At 35.7% G+C, this 13,246-nt stretch overlaps 1 protein-coding gene across 1 annotated transcript in view; it reads right to left on the bottom strand.

Annotated features, from left to right (window-relative positions):
* dnah3 (dynein axonemal heavy chain 3) overlaps positions 1-13,246 on the bottom strand; it is a 43,573-nt gene that overhangs the window by 16,542 nt on the left and 13,785 nt on the right. Inside the window, exons 14-42 of the mRNA XM_067378125.1 lie at positions 12,753-12,937; positions 12,435-12,558; positions 12,195-12,348; positions 11,833-11,977; positions 11,390-11,601; positions 10,651-10,742; positions 10,414-10,528; positions 9,877-9,993; positions 9,401-9,580; positions 8,853-8,989; positions 8,531-8,732; positions 8,273-8,365; positions 8,086-8,196; positions 7,859-7,973; positions 7,230-7,428; positions 6,703-6,811; positions 6,427-6,540; positions 6,131-6,307; positions 5,418-5,509; positions 5,093-5,312; positions 4,870-5,004; positions 4,570-4,681; positions 3,629-3,870; positions 3,441-3,541; positions 2,317-2,422; positions 2,098-2,227; positions 1,774-2,010; positions 1,410-1,513; positions 299-593 (exon numbers count right to left, since the gene is read on the bottom strand). Of these exons, the coding sequence (XP_067234226.1) occupies positions 299-593; positions 1,410-1,513; positions 1,774-2,010; positions 2,098-2,227; positions 2,317-2,422; positions 3,441-3,541; positions 3,629-3,870; positions 4,570-4,681; positions 4,870-5,004; positions 5,093-5,312; positions 5,418-5,509; positions 6,131-6,307; positions 6,427-6,540; positions 6,703-6,811; positions 7,230-7,428; positions 7,859-7,973; positions 8,086-8,196; positions 8,273-8,365; positions 8,531-8,732; positions 8,853-8,989; positions 9,401-9,580; positions 9,877-9,993; positions 10,414-10,528; positions 10,651-10,742; positions 11,390-11,601; positions 11,833-11,977; positions 12,195-12,348; positions 12,435-12,558; positions 12,753-12,937 (4,355 nt within the window). The remainder of the gene's footprint in view (positions 1-298; positions 594-1,409; positions 1,514-1,773; positions 2,011-2,097; positions 2,228-2,316; positions 2,423-3,440; positions 3,542-3,628; positions 3,871-4,569; positions 4,682-4,869; positions 5,005-5,092; positions 5,313-5,417; positions 5,510-6,130; positions 6,308-6,426; positions 6,541-6,702; positions 6,812-7,229; positions 7,429-7,858; positions 7,974-8,085; positions 8,197-8,272; positions 8,366-8,530; positions 8,733-8,852; positions 8,990-9,400; positions 9,581-9,876; positions 9,994-10,413; positions 10,529-10,650; positions 10,743-11,389; positions 11,602-11,832; positions 11,978-12,194; positions 12,349-12,434; positions 12,559-12,752; positions 12,938-13,246) is intronic.

Genomic DNA, 13,246 nt, shown 5'->3' with positions numbered 1-13,246 from the left:
ATTGTTATACAACATTTTTGTAAAAAGAACAGAAACATTTACACTAATACACAAAGCTGAGCCAATATAATCATATATTGTGATTATATTTCTCATGTAATTGCATTCATATTTTTTTGTATTTATCTGTGCATTCATATCAATTAATAAGCCAAAGTAGATAAGCACAAACTAAAACCACCATTTTGCAGGAAAACTTTTTCAGAACTTGTGAAACTGTTATATTTACATCATTAGTCACAGCAAGGCCTTAGCTGTACAATAAATGTACACAATCAGTGTTGTACCAAGTTCTTACCAACATAGATAATGCATTTCTTCCCCATGGGCGGCCCAAACACGCCCTTGCGGCGGCGGTCCAGCTTGGACATGATGATGTCCTGGGTTTGGTTGGCAGAGGTGCGGGCGGAGAAGTTGATGCAGATGGGAGTATAGCGCTCCTTCGGGAGCGACATCAGGAAGTTGTTGTTGATCACAGACTTGCCGGTTCCTGTGGGTCCCACAATCAGAATGGGCACTTCATGTGACAGGTACGTCCTGAGGAAGAAGAGCTGCCGTGATGTTTCTGCAGTGGGTATGATGAGATCAGACACCTGAGAGACAAAGGCATCACAGGCCATATAAAGAGAGTGACTTTACACTGTGAATAAATTTTTCCTTTCGGTGTTTACTTGATGTTTACTTTACAAATATATGTAGAATTAATTTTCAGATGTATTTTTTAAAGTTTATAAAGTGTTTATATTTATGTTTATATTAAAGATGTACTTTTAGATTTGACTATTTTTTAATTTATTAAAATTTATATTGGTAACACTTTACAATAAGGTAATTTGTTTACATTAATTACATTACTCAACACGTTACTTAAAACATTACTTTAACAATTAACAATACTTCTAAAACATTTATTAATAAATAGCTAATGTTAATTTTTAACATTTAATAGCACATTATTAAGTTTAGTATAGGTTAACATCAGTTAACACACTGTGAAATATCATGAATATGAACATTTTTATTAACTAACATTAACAAAGGTTATAAATGCAGTAAAATATATTTCTCATTGTTAGTTCATGTTAGTTAATATGCAGTAACTAATGTTAACCAATGACACCTTATTTTAAAGTACTACCTTTATATTTTATTGCTTTTTTAAAAAAAAAAATGTTATATATATATTCCATTTTAGCAATTGTTTTTCTATTTTTGTTTTGTGTTATAGTCATTTTTATGAGTTAAATATGCCCATATAGCTTTTTTTTATAGCTCAAGTTAAATTAAATCAAAATGAGAAATGATGCATGAGCAATTAGCTGAAATAAATTAACCTTATTGTAAAGTATTACCCAAATTTTTAATGCTTTAGTTGTTAACTATAATAACCCTGATTGGCATGTACGAACTTTTGCGCTGGCAGGTATGACTCTGTCCTCTTTAGAGATGGATTCTGTCCAGTTGTTCCACTGACCAGGGCCCTGCTTATGGAAATAATAATCATAGACGGTGCCTGTGTGGAGAACAGAAGAAACAGACAGCAGACGATTCATAAAGTAACTGTATATGACTCTTGATTGGTGTCAACTGATTAATAATATTATTTGCATCAACCTCCCTTCTCTTTTTGACTTGGTGTTATACATGAAAATATCTTCTCTTCAAATACGTTAAAAATTGATGGGAACAGGCATTATGAGAAAATAGTTATATTCAATCACAACTGTATTATATTTCCTGGGTTTAGGAATCAACCAAAAATATCATGTGGACCTCTCTCTGGGAAAACGTTGTTTTTGTTGAGTTTCACACTCTGGGGTCGTGGGTGATCGGTGATTGTGCCCATGATGAGGTTTCGGTAGAAGGTGTCAAACTTCTTCCTGCTGTTGCCGTTGATGGTTCCTCCCAGACTCCACACCACAGCGAAGAGGAACAGAGCCTGCAGCCACAGCGTCACCTGCTGACTCGTCATAGATTCTGCTCCTTCCTGTCCTGCCTGAAAAATCTCATCTGCACACATGAACGTACTCCTCAAATCAAATATGACATGAACAAACAGATTGAAAAATGTTTGAAATGTATAATGTACACATGTACCCAGTAGGCAGGTATACAGGCGCATCAGACTATAGGCCAGGTGAATGGGTGACGTCTGAACTAAGAATCCACACTCGTGGTAAACAAAGTCCAAACAAGGCTGAACCAGCCAGTTAAAGAGATCAGTAATCTACAACAAAACACACACAGGTCATCAAATGGTATTCAGAAATGTTTAAAAGCATACATTATTAAATTGTGCATGAGCATCTTCCTCACCAGTGTTCTGTGTTCATCTGACAGGCTCTCGGGTAATGTGTTCATGTAGGAGTCTCTCAGAGGCGTCCAGCCCAACTGATGCGGCTCCATATAGATCATACCGCACCTAAACACAACACATACACTCTATAAAAAGCTATCAAACATTTTGAAGCAAAACAACTCGATGTAAAGTACATTTTATGCGCCCATATGATAATAAAGCCTAATATAAGCTTGCATATTCATAAAAAGTAGTGATCAAGAGAATCTGAATTAGAAATGTATTCATATTTAGAATAATTAAAAGTACTGAAACAAAAATAAAAAAGACTATATACTTAACCTCTTTGATGAGGAAATTAACCAATTTTATTATATAGTTATACAACATTTTAAGTGTATAATTTATGAGTTTTATTGTGAATTATTCAGACATACAGCAGCATTCAAAAGTTTTGGGGTTAGCATGATATTTTAATGTTTTTGAAAAAGTCTCTTCTGTTCACCAAGGCTGCATTTATTTGATCTACAATACAATAAAAACACTAATATTGTGAAATATTGTTTACAATCTATTTGAATTTATTGTAAAATTCCTGTGATAAAAGAATTTTCAGTATCATTACTCCAGTCTTCAGTATCACATGATCCTTCAGAAATCATTCTAATAGGCTGATTTGCTGCTCAAAATGTTGAAAACAGTTGTGCTGCCTCATATTTTTGTGGAAATTGTCATTATTTTTTTCCAGGATTCTTTGATGAAGTTCAAAAGAGTAGCATTAATCTGAAATAGAAATCTTCTGTAACATAATAAATCACTTTAGATCAATTTAATGCAGCCTTGCTGAATAAAAGTATTAATTTCCTTTAAATAAAATCATAATGACTACAAACTAATGTACGGAAATATTTAAGTTGTTTGAGAGTGTAGGGAGAATCCCATTGTTACATGCAATGCTTCATGGGAGTGGAAAAATCAGGATTGTAGTTCTTCACTGGAAATTTGGCTACTAAACATGATTTTTCGAAGTAATTATATTATCATTAAAAATTGGCAAGAAAAAGAATGGGCTATATTGCATGTGAGTACTGTACACTGAATTATTGTAACAGTGTGGAGCAGGTGAGTGTTTGTTGTTTACCTGCTCACAGTAGCCGGTGACGCCTGCTCCAGATCCGCAGGCTCAAAGATCAGACTCATTTTAGGACTCATCTGAATGATCTCACCACTCATCAGACACAGCTGTTCAACAACAAAACTTATCAGACACCAGCACTGAACCTGAAGCTCTTCACACATGTTTCCTGCAACATTGAGATGTAAATGTACCTTCTTGTTATCATCCAAAACGGTGTTCATGTTCTCAATCCAGACCGCATCAATGGGCCCGTCGAAAATGATCCACTGCCGGTCATCTGTGGTGCACTGGGCCTGTTGTCTGAATGAGGTGGCCAAAACGCCATCAGACCACTCGTGACTCACTGGATCAAAACAGCCATACAGCTGCCCCATAGTGATCGCCTTCGGATTAATGATGCGGAAATCTACCGCAAATTCTTCCATCAGTCCTTCTATATAGACAAATAACAAACACACAACATGATAACATGCTTAGTTATGAAATTATTTTTATATGAAAAATGTAAATGTATAACTAACACTACCATTCAAAATGTTTTTGCTAATGAAGGCTGCATTTTTTTAAATAAAAAATACAGTAATAAAAGGGATACAATGAATATTGGTGTATAAAATTAATCAATTACACATATTTAAAACAATTATAGATTTCATTTTATATTCATCAAAGAATCCTGAAAAAATATCAAAATTATCCATCATTAAAAATTTTGCACCAATAATAATTAAGCAGCAAATCAGCATATTAGAATGATTTCTGAAGGATCATGTGACACTGAAGACTGGAGTAATGATGCTGAAAATTCAGCTTTGATCACAGGAATAAATTATATTTTAAAATGTATTCAAATAGAAAACAATTCTTTTAAATTGTAATAATATTTAACAATTGTTCTGTTTTTACTGTATTTTTGATCAAATAAATGCAGCCTTGGTGAGCATAACAGACTTATTTTTATGCAATTCTGACCAGTATTATAACTACAAAAAAAGATTGATTATAGATTAAATTTAAAAACTTATTATGATGATAACTTAAATAATAAATATATATATATATATATATATATATATATATATATATAAATATATATTTATATATAATAAATAACTTATTATATACTGATTACCTTTATAAAGGTCTCCCAAAGCTCCAGCCAGAACTTTATAAGATGAAGTTTTTCCACCCATTGGCTCGCCAACAATCATGAAGCCGTGCCTGACCAGCATCATCTCATACACCTGTGCATGCAATAAAACTAATCAATTGTTTGCTTTTTTAGCTACAGTTTTAGCTATTAGAAACAAAGCCTGACTTGTCCCATTACTATAGAATAAGCTTATTTGAATCTTAAGGCAGAAATTGTGAGAAAAAATATAAGTATAATGATGTGACAGATAAATGTTCATTGTCTGCTCAGATTGTGTACTTGTATAATTTTGCTGATGAACCACGGTACGGGTTGCAGTTTCATCTTGGCGATGTTGTCGTCCAAAGCTTTTAACAGTAACTTATAATCTGGTTCGGGCAGCACCACTTTAGGAAACAGATCAGTGATGATTCCCTAAAACACACACAAACACACCATCATTAAACAAATGCAAACTCATACAAAATAATGTATGACTTTTATGTAATTAACATTCACACACCTGAAACAGTGGTAAATCCTGCGCCAGGAACTTGGCCATGTTGACATCCATGAGAGCTCTGAGCAGCAAAACGCTCTCGTCCTCCTCTGGGTATTTGAGTTTCAGGTTTCCCGCCGCAGTCAGGACTGATTTCACCGCACGCATCCCATAATCGTAGTGAGGTTGAGACGAGAGCTGCTCCGAGCACAAGCGATACGTCGCCACAATCTTCTGAGCCAGGCTGGCAAAAACAAAACCAGGAAGTGAAACAACTGGAACTTTAAATAATAGCACCCACCAAACTAAAAACAGTTTAGTTTTATTGTTTGGCTGGACCTAATTTTACCTCCGGGAAGCTGTGAATCCCATTGAATAAAGTGATATCTCTCCTATTAGTCCGTAATCCGGAACCATCATTGCAACTGTGCGAAACAAAGCCTACAAACATACAAATATACACACACGAAACATTAATTTAACCCTGTAAAGCCCGACATATGAAATAATAGAAAAATCTTTTTCTTTTTTTTCTTTTTAATTGATCCATTTATTGAACCTTGTGTTTTTCGTTGAGCATATTTTATATATCAGGCTTTTATGGCTCACAAAGTATGATATAGTGAGAATATGGGGGAAAAAACACCTAATTTCATCCAGAGGTACAAACTGAGCAAAAATATGCAATTTTCTGCAGTTTCTGATATTTATATTGCCAAAAAGTCTGATGAAATTCTGATCGCTTGCAATATAAATCAATGAAATTTTATAACAGTATAGCAGATGACTTACATAAAATGAAAATAAATATCGGTCATGACTCGGTTTCACCCAATAGTAAGACAATGCTATAAGTATAATGCAATGCAATAAAATGATGATTGAGAGATGAACAAATAAATATTCCTCAAAAGCCCAATGTATCATTTTTGACCACATTTTAATATGATTTTTCTAAATAAAAAATAAAAAAATAATTTGGAGGCCTTCTCAAATATGATACAGTAGGTTTTACAGGGTTAATATTAATTTCATTTTAATTAAAAAATAAAATTTAATTACTTTCAGGTTATCAGGTAGTTCTGCTCTGCCTGCATATCCTGGGTTCATGGTGATAAACACACAGCAGGTTGGGTTAAGAGAGAGCTCGGTTCCTTCAAACATAAATGTCTTCATGTTTCGCATTACGGCCTGCTGAATACTCAAAATCTGCTGAGCGACCACAGACAACACCTCCACCTGAAATAGAGCGACAAACGCAGAGAGACATGCAGATACGACTTAACTACAGAGTATTATTTGTTTAATTTGTTAATTCAGCGGTCACATCAACACCCTTTTTGATCATCTGTGCTGACCTCTATTCGGTTGAACTCATCGAAACATGCCCACGCTCCAGACTGTGCCAGACCCTTGAAAAATTTACTCATCGCTTTGTAGTCCAGACCATCAGAACAGTTGAACACCACACACTAAACACACATTTGTCACGTACATAAAATAACAGTAATAATAAAACTGATTAATACTTTTTATTATTATAAAATTAACATATTGAAGTAATTGAAACAACATAATCAGTGCTTTAAACTGAAACAGTAGCTTTATATATGTCATAAAATTGCTACGAGCACCTGTTTGGCGAGCGCTTTAGCCAGATCTTTAGTCGTCTCTGTTTTTCCAGTTCCCGCAGGACCCTCTGGAGCTCCGCCCAGATTCAGCTTCAGAGCGCCCATCAGAGTCCTGTGGACCAATCAGCATTCAGCATAACAGATGTGACATAACTCAAAACTCCACAACTACGCCCAGATCACTACAGAGCTCAGCACTAGAAATAAAATGATATATCATAATGTGTATGGGCTGTAACGGTACACAAATTCATTCAGTTTTTCGGCGCGGTTTGCATGTCTACCGAACGAATGCAGCGTTGTTTTAACCACTTATGAGTGTTTCCCCCGTTGGAAGGTAAAATACTGTCCGTGCAGTTGGTTGCAGCAATATAATAAATATATAATATAAAGAAAAAAGTTTGTTTAGAAAGGCACTGTTTAATTAAAAAAATTCTTGCTCTAGTGAACACCTACCGAACTGTGACTTCAAAAATCACACCAAAGTGTTATTTCTGTACGATTACACCTCAGTGTTTAAGTGAGTGCACCTGTAGCAGCGATCAGTTAGTGGTGTTATGACCAGGCGCGGCGAGTTGCCGAGATATTCGTATCCATATCTGATCTCGGTGGTGATCATTCTCAACATGACCTCTCCGTCCTCCCAGAAATACCGCAGTTGGGAAATCCACTGGAAATCATTCAGGGATGAAACCCCATCCTGAGCCAGCTTACACACAACATCACGTGCTGCATGGGACAAAGCGGCAAAGGTCATGAACTATATAGACATTATAAAGACTTTGGGAGTTTGGAATAATTAAGATTTTTTGAATGAAGTCTCTTATGCTCAACAAACTTATGCTCTTATGTTCAAAAAATTGTGAAATAAAATTACAATTTAAAAGAACTGCTTTCTATTTGAATAGATTTTAAAATGTAATTTGTATCCTGTGATCAAAGTTGAATTTTCAGCATCATTACTCCAGTCATCAGTGTCACATGATCCTTCAGAAATCATTGTAATATGCTGATTTGCTGCTCAAAAAACATTTCTTATTATTATTAATGTTGAAAACAGTTGTGCTGATTCATATTTTTGTGGAAACCGTGATACGTTAACATTAAAAATAAATAATAATAAAAAAAATATTCTTTTATTCAAGAAAATGGCACTTACCATGAACATCAATGACAATAAGAGCTCCCAGAGTCATCCTGGCCCCACCTGGCAACTTCCCTCTTACCAGCTCGACTATATCAGCGATCTGAGCATTACTCTGCTCTACATAAGCCTGAAACACATGCAAACACATGCTTAACAGAAACTTCACACAAAAAACACATTTATAAATTCTGACCAGCTCCACTAAATCAAATCTGCTCTGAATGTGTCTGTGTTCTCACTGGAAGTGTGTTGTTCCGTATAGCATCAGATACTTCGCTGGTCCAGAAGATACAGGACGCACAGATCACAACCTGACCGGGCCACAGCAGCACCCACTTCTTCCTGGGCATCTGAAACATGCAGAATCAAACACACGATGCACTGATCATATTCTACATGTTTATAAGTCATTGTGTGTCTTTATACCTCTGAGTACTGCTCCATTCCTTGCTTTATGACATTTCTGATGCTCATCAGCATCGTGTTTTCAACCTGCAGGAGCCACTTCTCGACCATTCCCTAAAATACACAGGAAACAGATTGTACAAGCGGGTAAATCTCATGAAACATTCCATAAAATGGTCATATTTTACTTCAGAATCAAAAGAAAGAAATAAAATTTTTTATTTTGCATAAAGAAAATAAATGGAGATCCACCCTCTATATTTCTCTGTCTGCCTGTACCTTGGCTTTAGCTGGGTAGATGGTCTCTATAAAGGGGACAATCTCTTTCTCTGAGCTGATCATTCCCGTGATCTCCAGCTCAGGGGTGAATTCTAGTTTAGCGATGCCTTCAAAACACTTCTTAAGATGAGGCTGAACACGCAGCGGATCCTTCGTCTCAGACAAGATCTCCAACATCTCATCATTAGACAGGAAGAAAAACCTAGACAGTGAGAAATAAGGAGACAGGTGACTTTCTTATAATGACTCTGAACATTAAACTGATAATACCTCAATACCTCAAGGTGTTTTAACATCTTTAAGAGGTATATCTGAATCTTACCGAGGGAAGAAGAGTCTCTTTGTTTCCAAGTATGAGTTCAGACCCTGCTGTATTTCCTCCAGGAAGGTGTTGGACTCCTGAAGGCGACCCAGCATGTTGGGTTGCTCTGAGGCCACCAGTACATGTGTGTCCTTTAACTGTTTAAAAAAAAAAAACCACACACACATGGCATGCTCAATAATGTACACAACCGGTTTTATAATCTTTTTGAAAGAGGTTTTTTATGCTCACCAATGCTGCATTTTTTTAATTAAAAAAAACAGCAATATTGTAAAATATTATTATAACCATTTAAAAGAACTGTTTTCTATTTAAATATTTTTCAATTTTTCATTTATTCCAATGAAGTCTAAGCTGATTTTCAGCATCATTACTCCAGTCTTCATTATCACATGATCCTTTAGAAAACATTCTAATATGCTGATTTGCTGCTCAGGACATTTTTGTGTGCTTTTGTTATTATTAAACATGATAATTGTCAGATACAGCTGCTGGTCATTAGCTGTAGATACAGTCATACAGTTAACAACAAATTCAATCACACACACCGCTTCAGCGACAATGTTTTTCCAGTAACTGTCCACGATGGCAAACTTGCGTCCATTCTCTGGCATCTGGGCGATGATGTCCTCTGAGCTGAAGATGGGCTCTAGATACATCCACATGCTTTGACACTGCAACATCGCATCCAATATATCCTGCATGCGCTGCAACTTCTCCTCCCAGGCCTAATGGCAGAGACGGAAGGTCTAGGGTCATATTATTATTATTTTTAGGATCATATTATTTACATAATTTAAATCATATTATGCACAACTCAAAACGTCCTCCCCAGTCCACCCAGAATTTTTTTTTATTGAAACTAAACCGCACAAATTTTCGTTGGCACTATCGTTTCTCATTCTACAAGAAACTTTAATTATTTATTTACATGCAGACTTCTTACAGTACAGTAAATGGTCATGAAAACTAATTTCATGGCAAGAAATGCTTATGTAAATTATATGCTGAACAAGTTGTGAACCTTTGCATCTGCCTCGATGGGTTTGATGAATGGAGACCCTCTCATAGTCTGAGTCTTAATGATGTGATCATCCAACAGCAGCTGAATATCATCTACCGCTGATAAAACACTTGTACCCTTCACAGACAAATACACACACACAAACATACAGAAAGACAGAATAATGTTAAGGGAATAAAGTTATTAAAATAAACAGTAATTCAATATAAAAGCAAAATAATGTTTAATAGTTTGTCAGTAGTGATTCACCAAAACTGAAAATAAAGTTTTTATTTAACTGAAAACCTAAACTCAAAAATATAGCTTTTAAAAAAAATTATCTTTTTTTTTCAGAAATCAACACTCAAATTTTTAATGATATAATTATGTTTCTACTCCAATTCATCTTTTAAACTGTGGCTGTAATGAAAACTTGTTTTCATGGCAGATTTATTCAAACATACATTAAATAATAATGACAACAGGTCAAGTAAAATATAATGTAGATGGAATATAGTGCATTTGTTTAAGAAAATGCGCATATGAAGTGTGTTTTACCGTGTCCTTATACGGGGAAAACCCAAAGTGAAGCTCGGCCCACTCCCGTTTCATTTTCTCCAGGGATTTTTCCAGAGAGTATTCCTTACTGGCGGAAGCTCCGATTTCCTCCAGCCTGCAGACAAGTAGAGACACGACTCATTAAAGAGTGATTCTGACAAATTCAGATTCAGATTGCATTAAAGCAACATGGTTTCACACTAAAGATAATTTTTAAATGTCAAAGGTCAGCCTTACTTGTCTGAATATTTCGACAATCCAAGCTCCACCATCTTGATGAGAGGGGTGTCCTCCTCTGGTTTAACATCAAATCCCACTGTATTACTAATCTGATATCAGCCAAAAAACAATACAAATAATTCACATCAATCAAACAGTGAGGAAATGCAACTCTAATGGTAACTAAACAGTAACAAAAGCAGTATTTCAGATCCTAAAACATATCTCACATAAGAATATTCATGTCAGTTTGTTAAAACAGTAGTTTGGCAAGCTAATAAAGCTATTTTTGTGTGCCCATAAAATCTTAATGTAAGTGGTAAACAGATTTAGCTTGCTGTCTGCTATAGAGGGGCTCGGAAAGAATATCCTACTCGAGCTCCAACTGCCCCCCTATAACAGGCAAAATTAGTACAAAAGGAAGAGAAGGGGAGGAGGAGGGATGCCAAAAGAACTAACAACAGGAAGAGGTAAGACGCTAGTTTTATACCTTGGTATTAATTGGAAGACTAGATGGGCGTACTCCTCCAGAAATTACGTTTATTAACTTCACTTATTATCATAAAGTAGAATTGTGCTAAATACGGCTTTTTTTTTTTTTTTAAAGAAGACGAAAATTGAAGGAACTCGACCAGTGAATCACTTTTTGAACCAGTTTATATGTATGAACTGTTCAAAGGAATCAAATGATTCAATGTCAAAAATGACTGTCCCTTTGCGCATCTGCGAGTAAGTGTTATGTATATTACTGTCGTACCATCTCCCAGTGTCTGTCCTTCAGGCCTGGATTGCAGATAGTTGTCAGAATGGGCAGGTGTTGTTTGAATTTGTCAATCTTTTTCTTGAAGTTCTCCGTGACACGTCCGGGAGCCGTCCGCTCTGAGAACGTCTTTGCAAGTTTATACATGGTGCGCCACATGTTTCCTAACTCCTCTGATACCGTTTCTGCATTCATGTTTCGGAATGGACCTCGAGAGCAAATACACAAGACATATGAATCACACACACAGTCACATGCCAAACTGATTTAGATGCTTAATTTATATCTTTGAGATCCAGGAACAGATGAGACAGTAAAACAGTTGAGAGTGAAAAACAACATCCTCAACAGGACAAATAGATGTCTTTTATTTATTATACAAATGTCTGTCCAATCAGATGCAATGATTCCATGAGGAAATATGACAGCATGTGTTTTACCATTCATCCACACATCAGATTTGGTCTGAAAATCAAGACCCGTGATCCACAGCTGGTCGTACGGCTGTTTCTTGGCCATTATTGTTTGTAAGATGGGAAACTGACTCTGTTCTTTGTCCAGCAAACTCTCTTCTTTATTAATGCCCTGAAATAAACACACATTATAACATTTCATTTATTCAAAAAATAAATAAATAAATAAATAGTTAATATTTTTGGGGATTTATTTATAATCAGCCTTTCTCTTGACTCATTTTTCATTTTTATTTTTATATATGTTTTATCTGCTTTGCATTTGACCCAGGCAGGCAGATCATTAGCTCATTAGGTTTTGGAAAAGAGCAATAATATCAAACACAAACCTCTATCTCTTTGACAGTGGCTTCCATGCTGACGCCGATCTTATTGAGTTTTTCCACATTGTACTTAATCTCCTCCAAAGTCATCTTCTCTTTCATCTTAAAGATGTCCACCTCTTTGTCCAGACCCTTCAGCGTCTCCTCTAACTTCCCTGTTCTGAGGATGAAACGTGCCATAGCTGTCAGGATTGTTTAAGCTCTGTAGGATGTGTTTGATGTGTGTGCGTGTCCGTGTTTAAGCACCTTTTCATCAGATCAATCTCAGCCTGATCTTTCTGATTGTTCAGTTTATCCTTGCTGAATTCAATTGATGACAGAATCTGCTCGGGCCAGTGGATCAAAGTGCTGAACAACTTCATATCCTCCGCTGTGAAGAGAGAGAGTCTTAAGGAGTTTTAAAGAAAAAGTGTTCCCACAAGACCCAGACTGCCCCAAATGCAGAAGGCAAATGCACACTGAGAGATTTTGAGTGAAAAGCTGGTTGAAATATTAGTAATTGAGTACTGTGGTGTTGCCATTGATAAAGCATTTGCATGCACACATTAAGCAAAGGAAGTTTACCTGGTAGGGTGGCGTAGTCAAGCAGGAAGTCAAGTCTGCTGACAGCTTCTTCAATCTCATGGCGAAGTTTGTGTACGGTCACTTCACTTGTGTGTTTCATGTATTGGTTTAACTCCACCAGCTCCTCTGTGTTGCTTAACTTGCTTGTGATTCTGTCCGTAATCTCATCGTAACGGCGGCAGATACTATTAAAGAATAATAAAAAAGTATATGCTATAATCTCTCATACATACAATATGTGAAAATATCCAATGAAACTGTTTTCAACTAAAAATCATCTAAAAAATAAAAAACAATCTAATGTGGCATATTTTTGAAAGCAATAGGAAGTTTAATAAGAAAAAAAATGAAAATTGTACAAATTAAAATTAAGGAAAGCCAATTTCAGGCACTAGTCAAATTTGAGATTTTGAGATATTCCTCTTCCATAACTTGTCATTATTCAGACTAGTGGAAAGAAATCATCCCAAATACACATTTAAGTGTTTATTTTA

The sequence above is a fragment of the Chanodichthys erythropterus genome, chromosome 23 (assembly GCF_024489055.1).
Source record: "Chanodichthys erythropterus isolate Z2021 chromosome 23, ASM2448905v1, whole genome shotgun sequence".
In the NCBI taxonomy this organism is placed as follows: Eukaryota; Metazoa; Chordata; class Actinopteri; order Cypriniformes; family Xenocyprididae; genus Chanodichthys; species Chanodichthys erythropterus.
The sequence above is the reverse complement of the archived record's forward strand: the minus strand, read 5'-3'. Positions and strand labels throughout refer to the sequence as shown.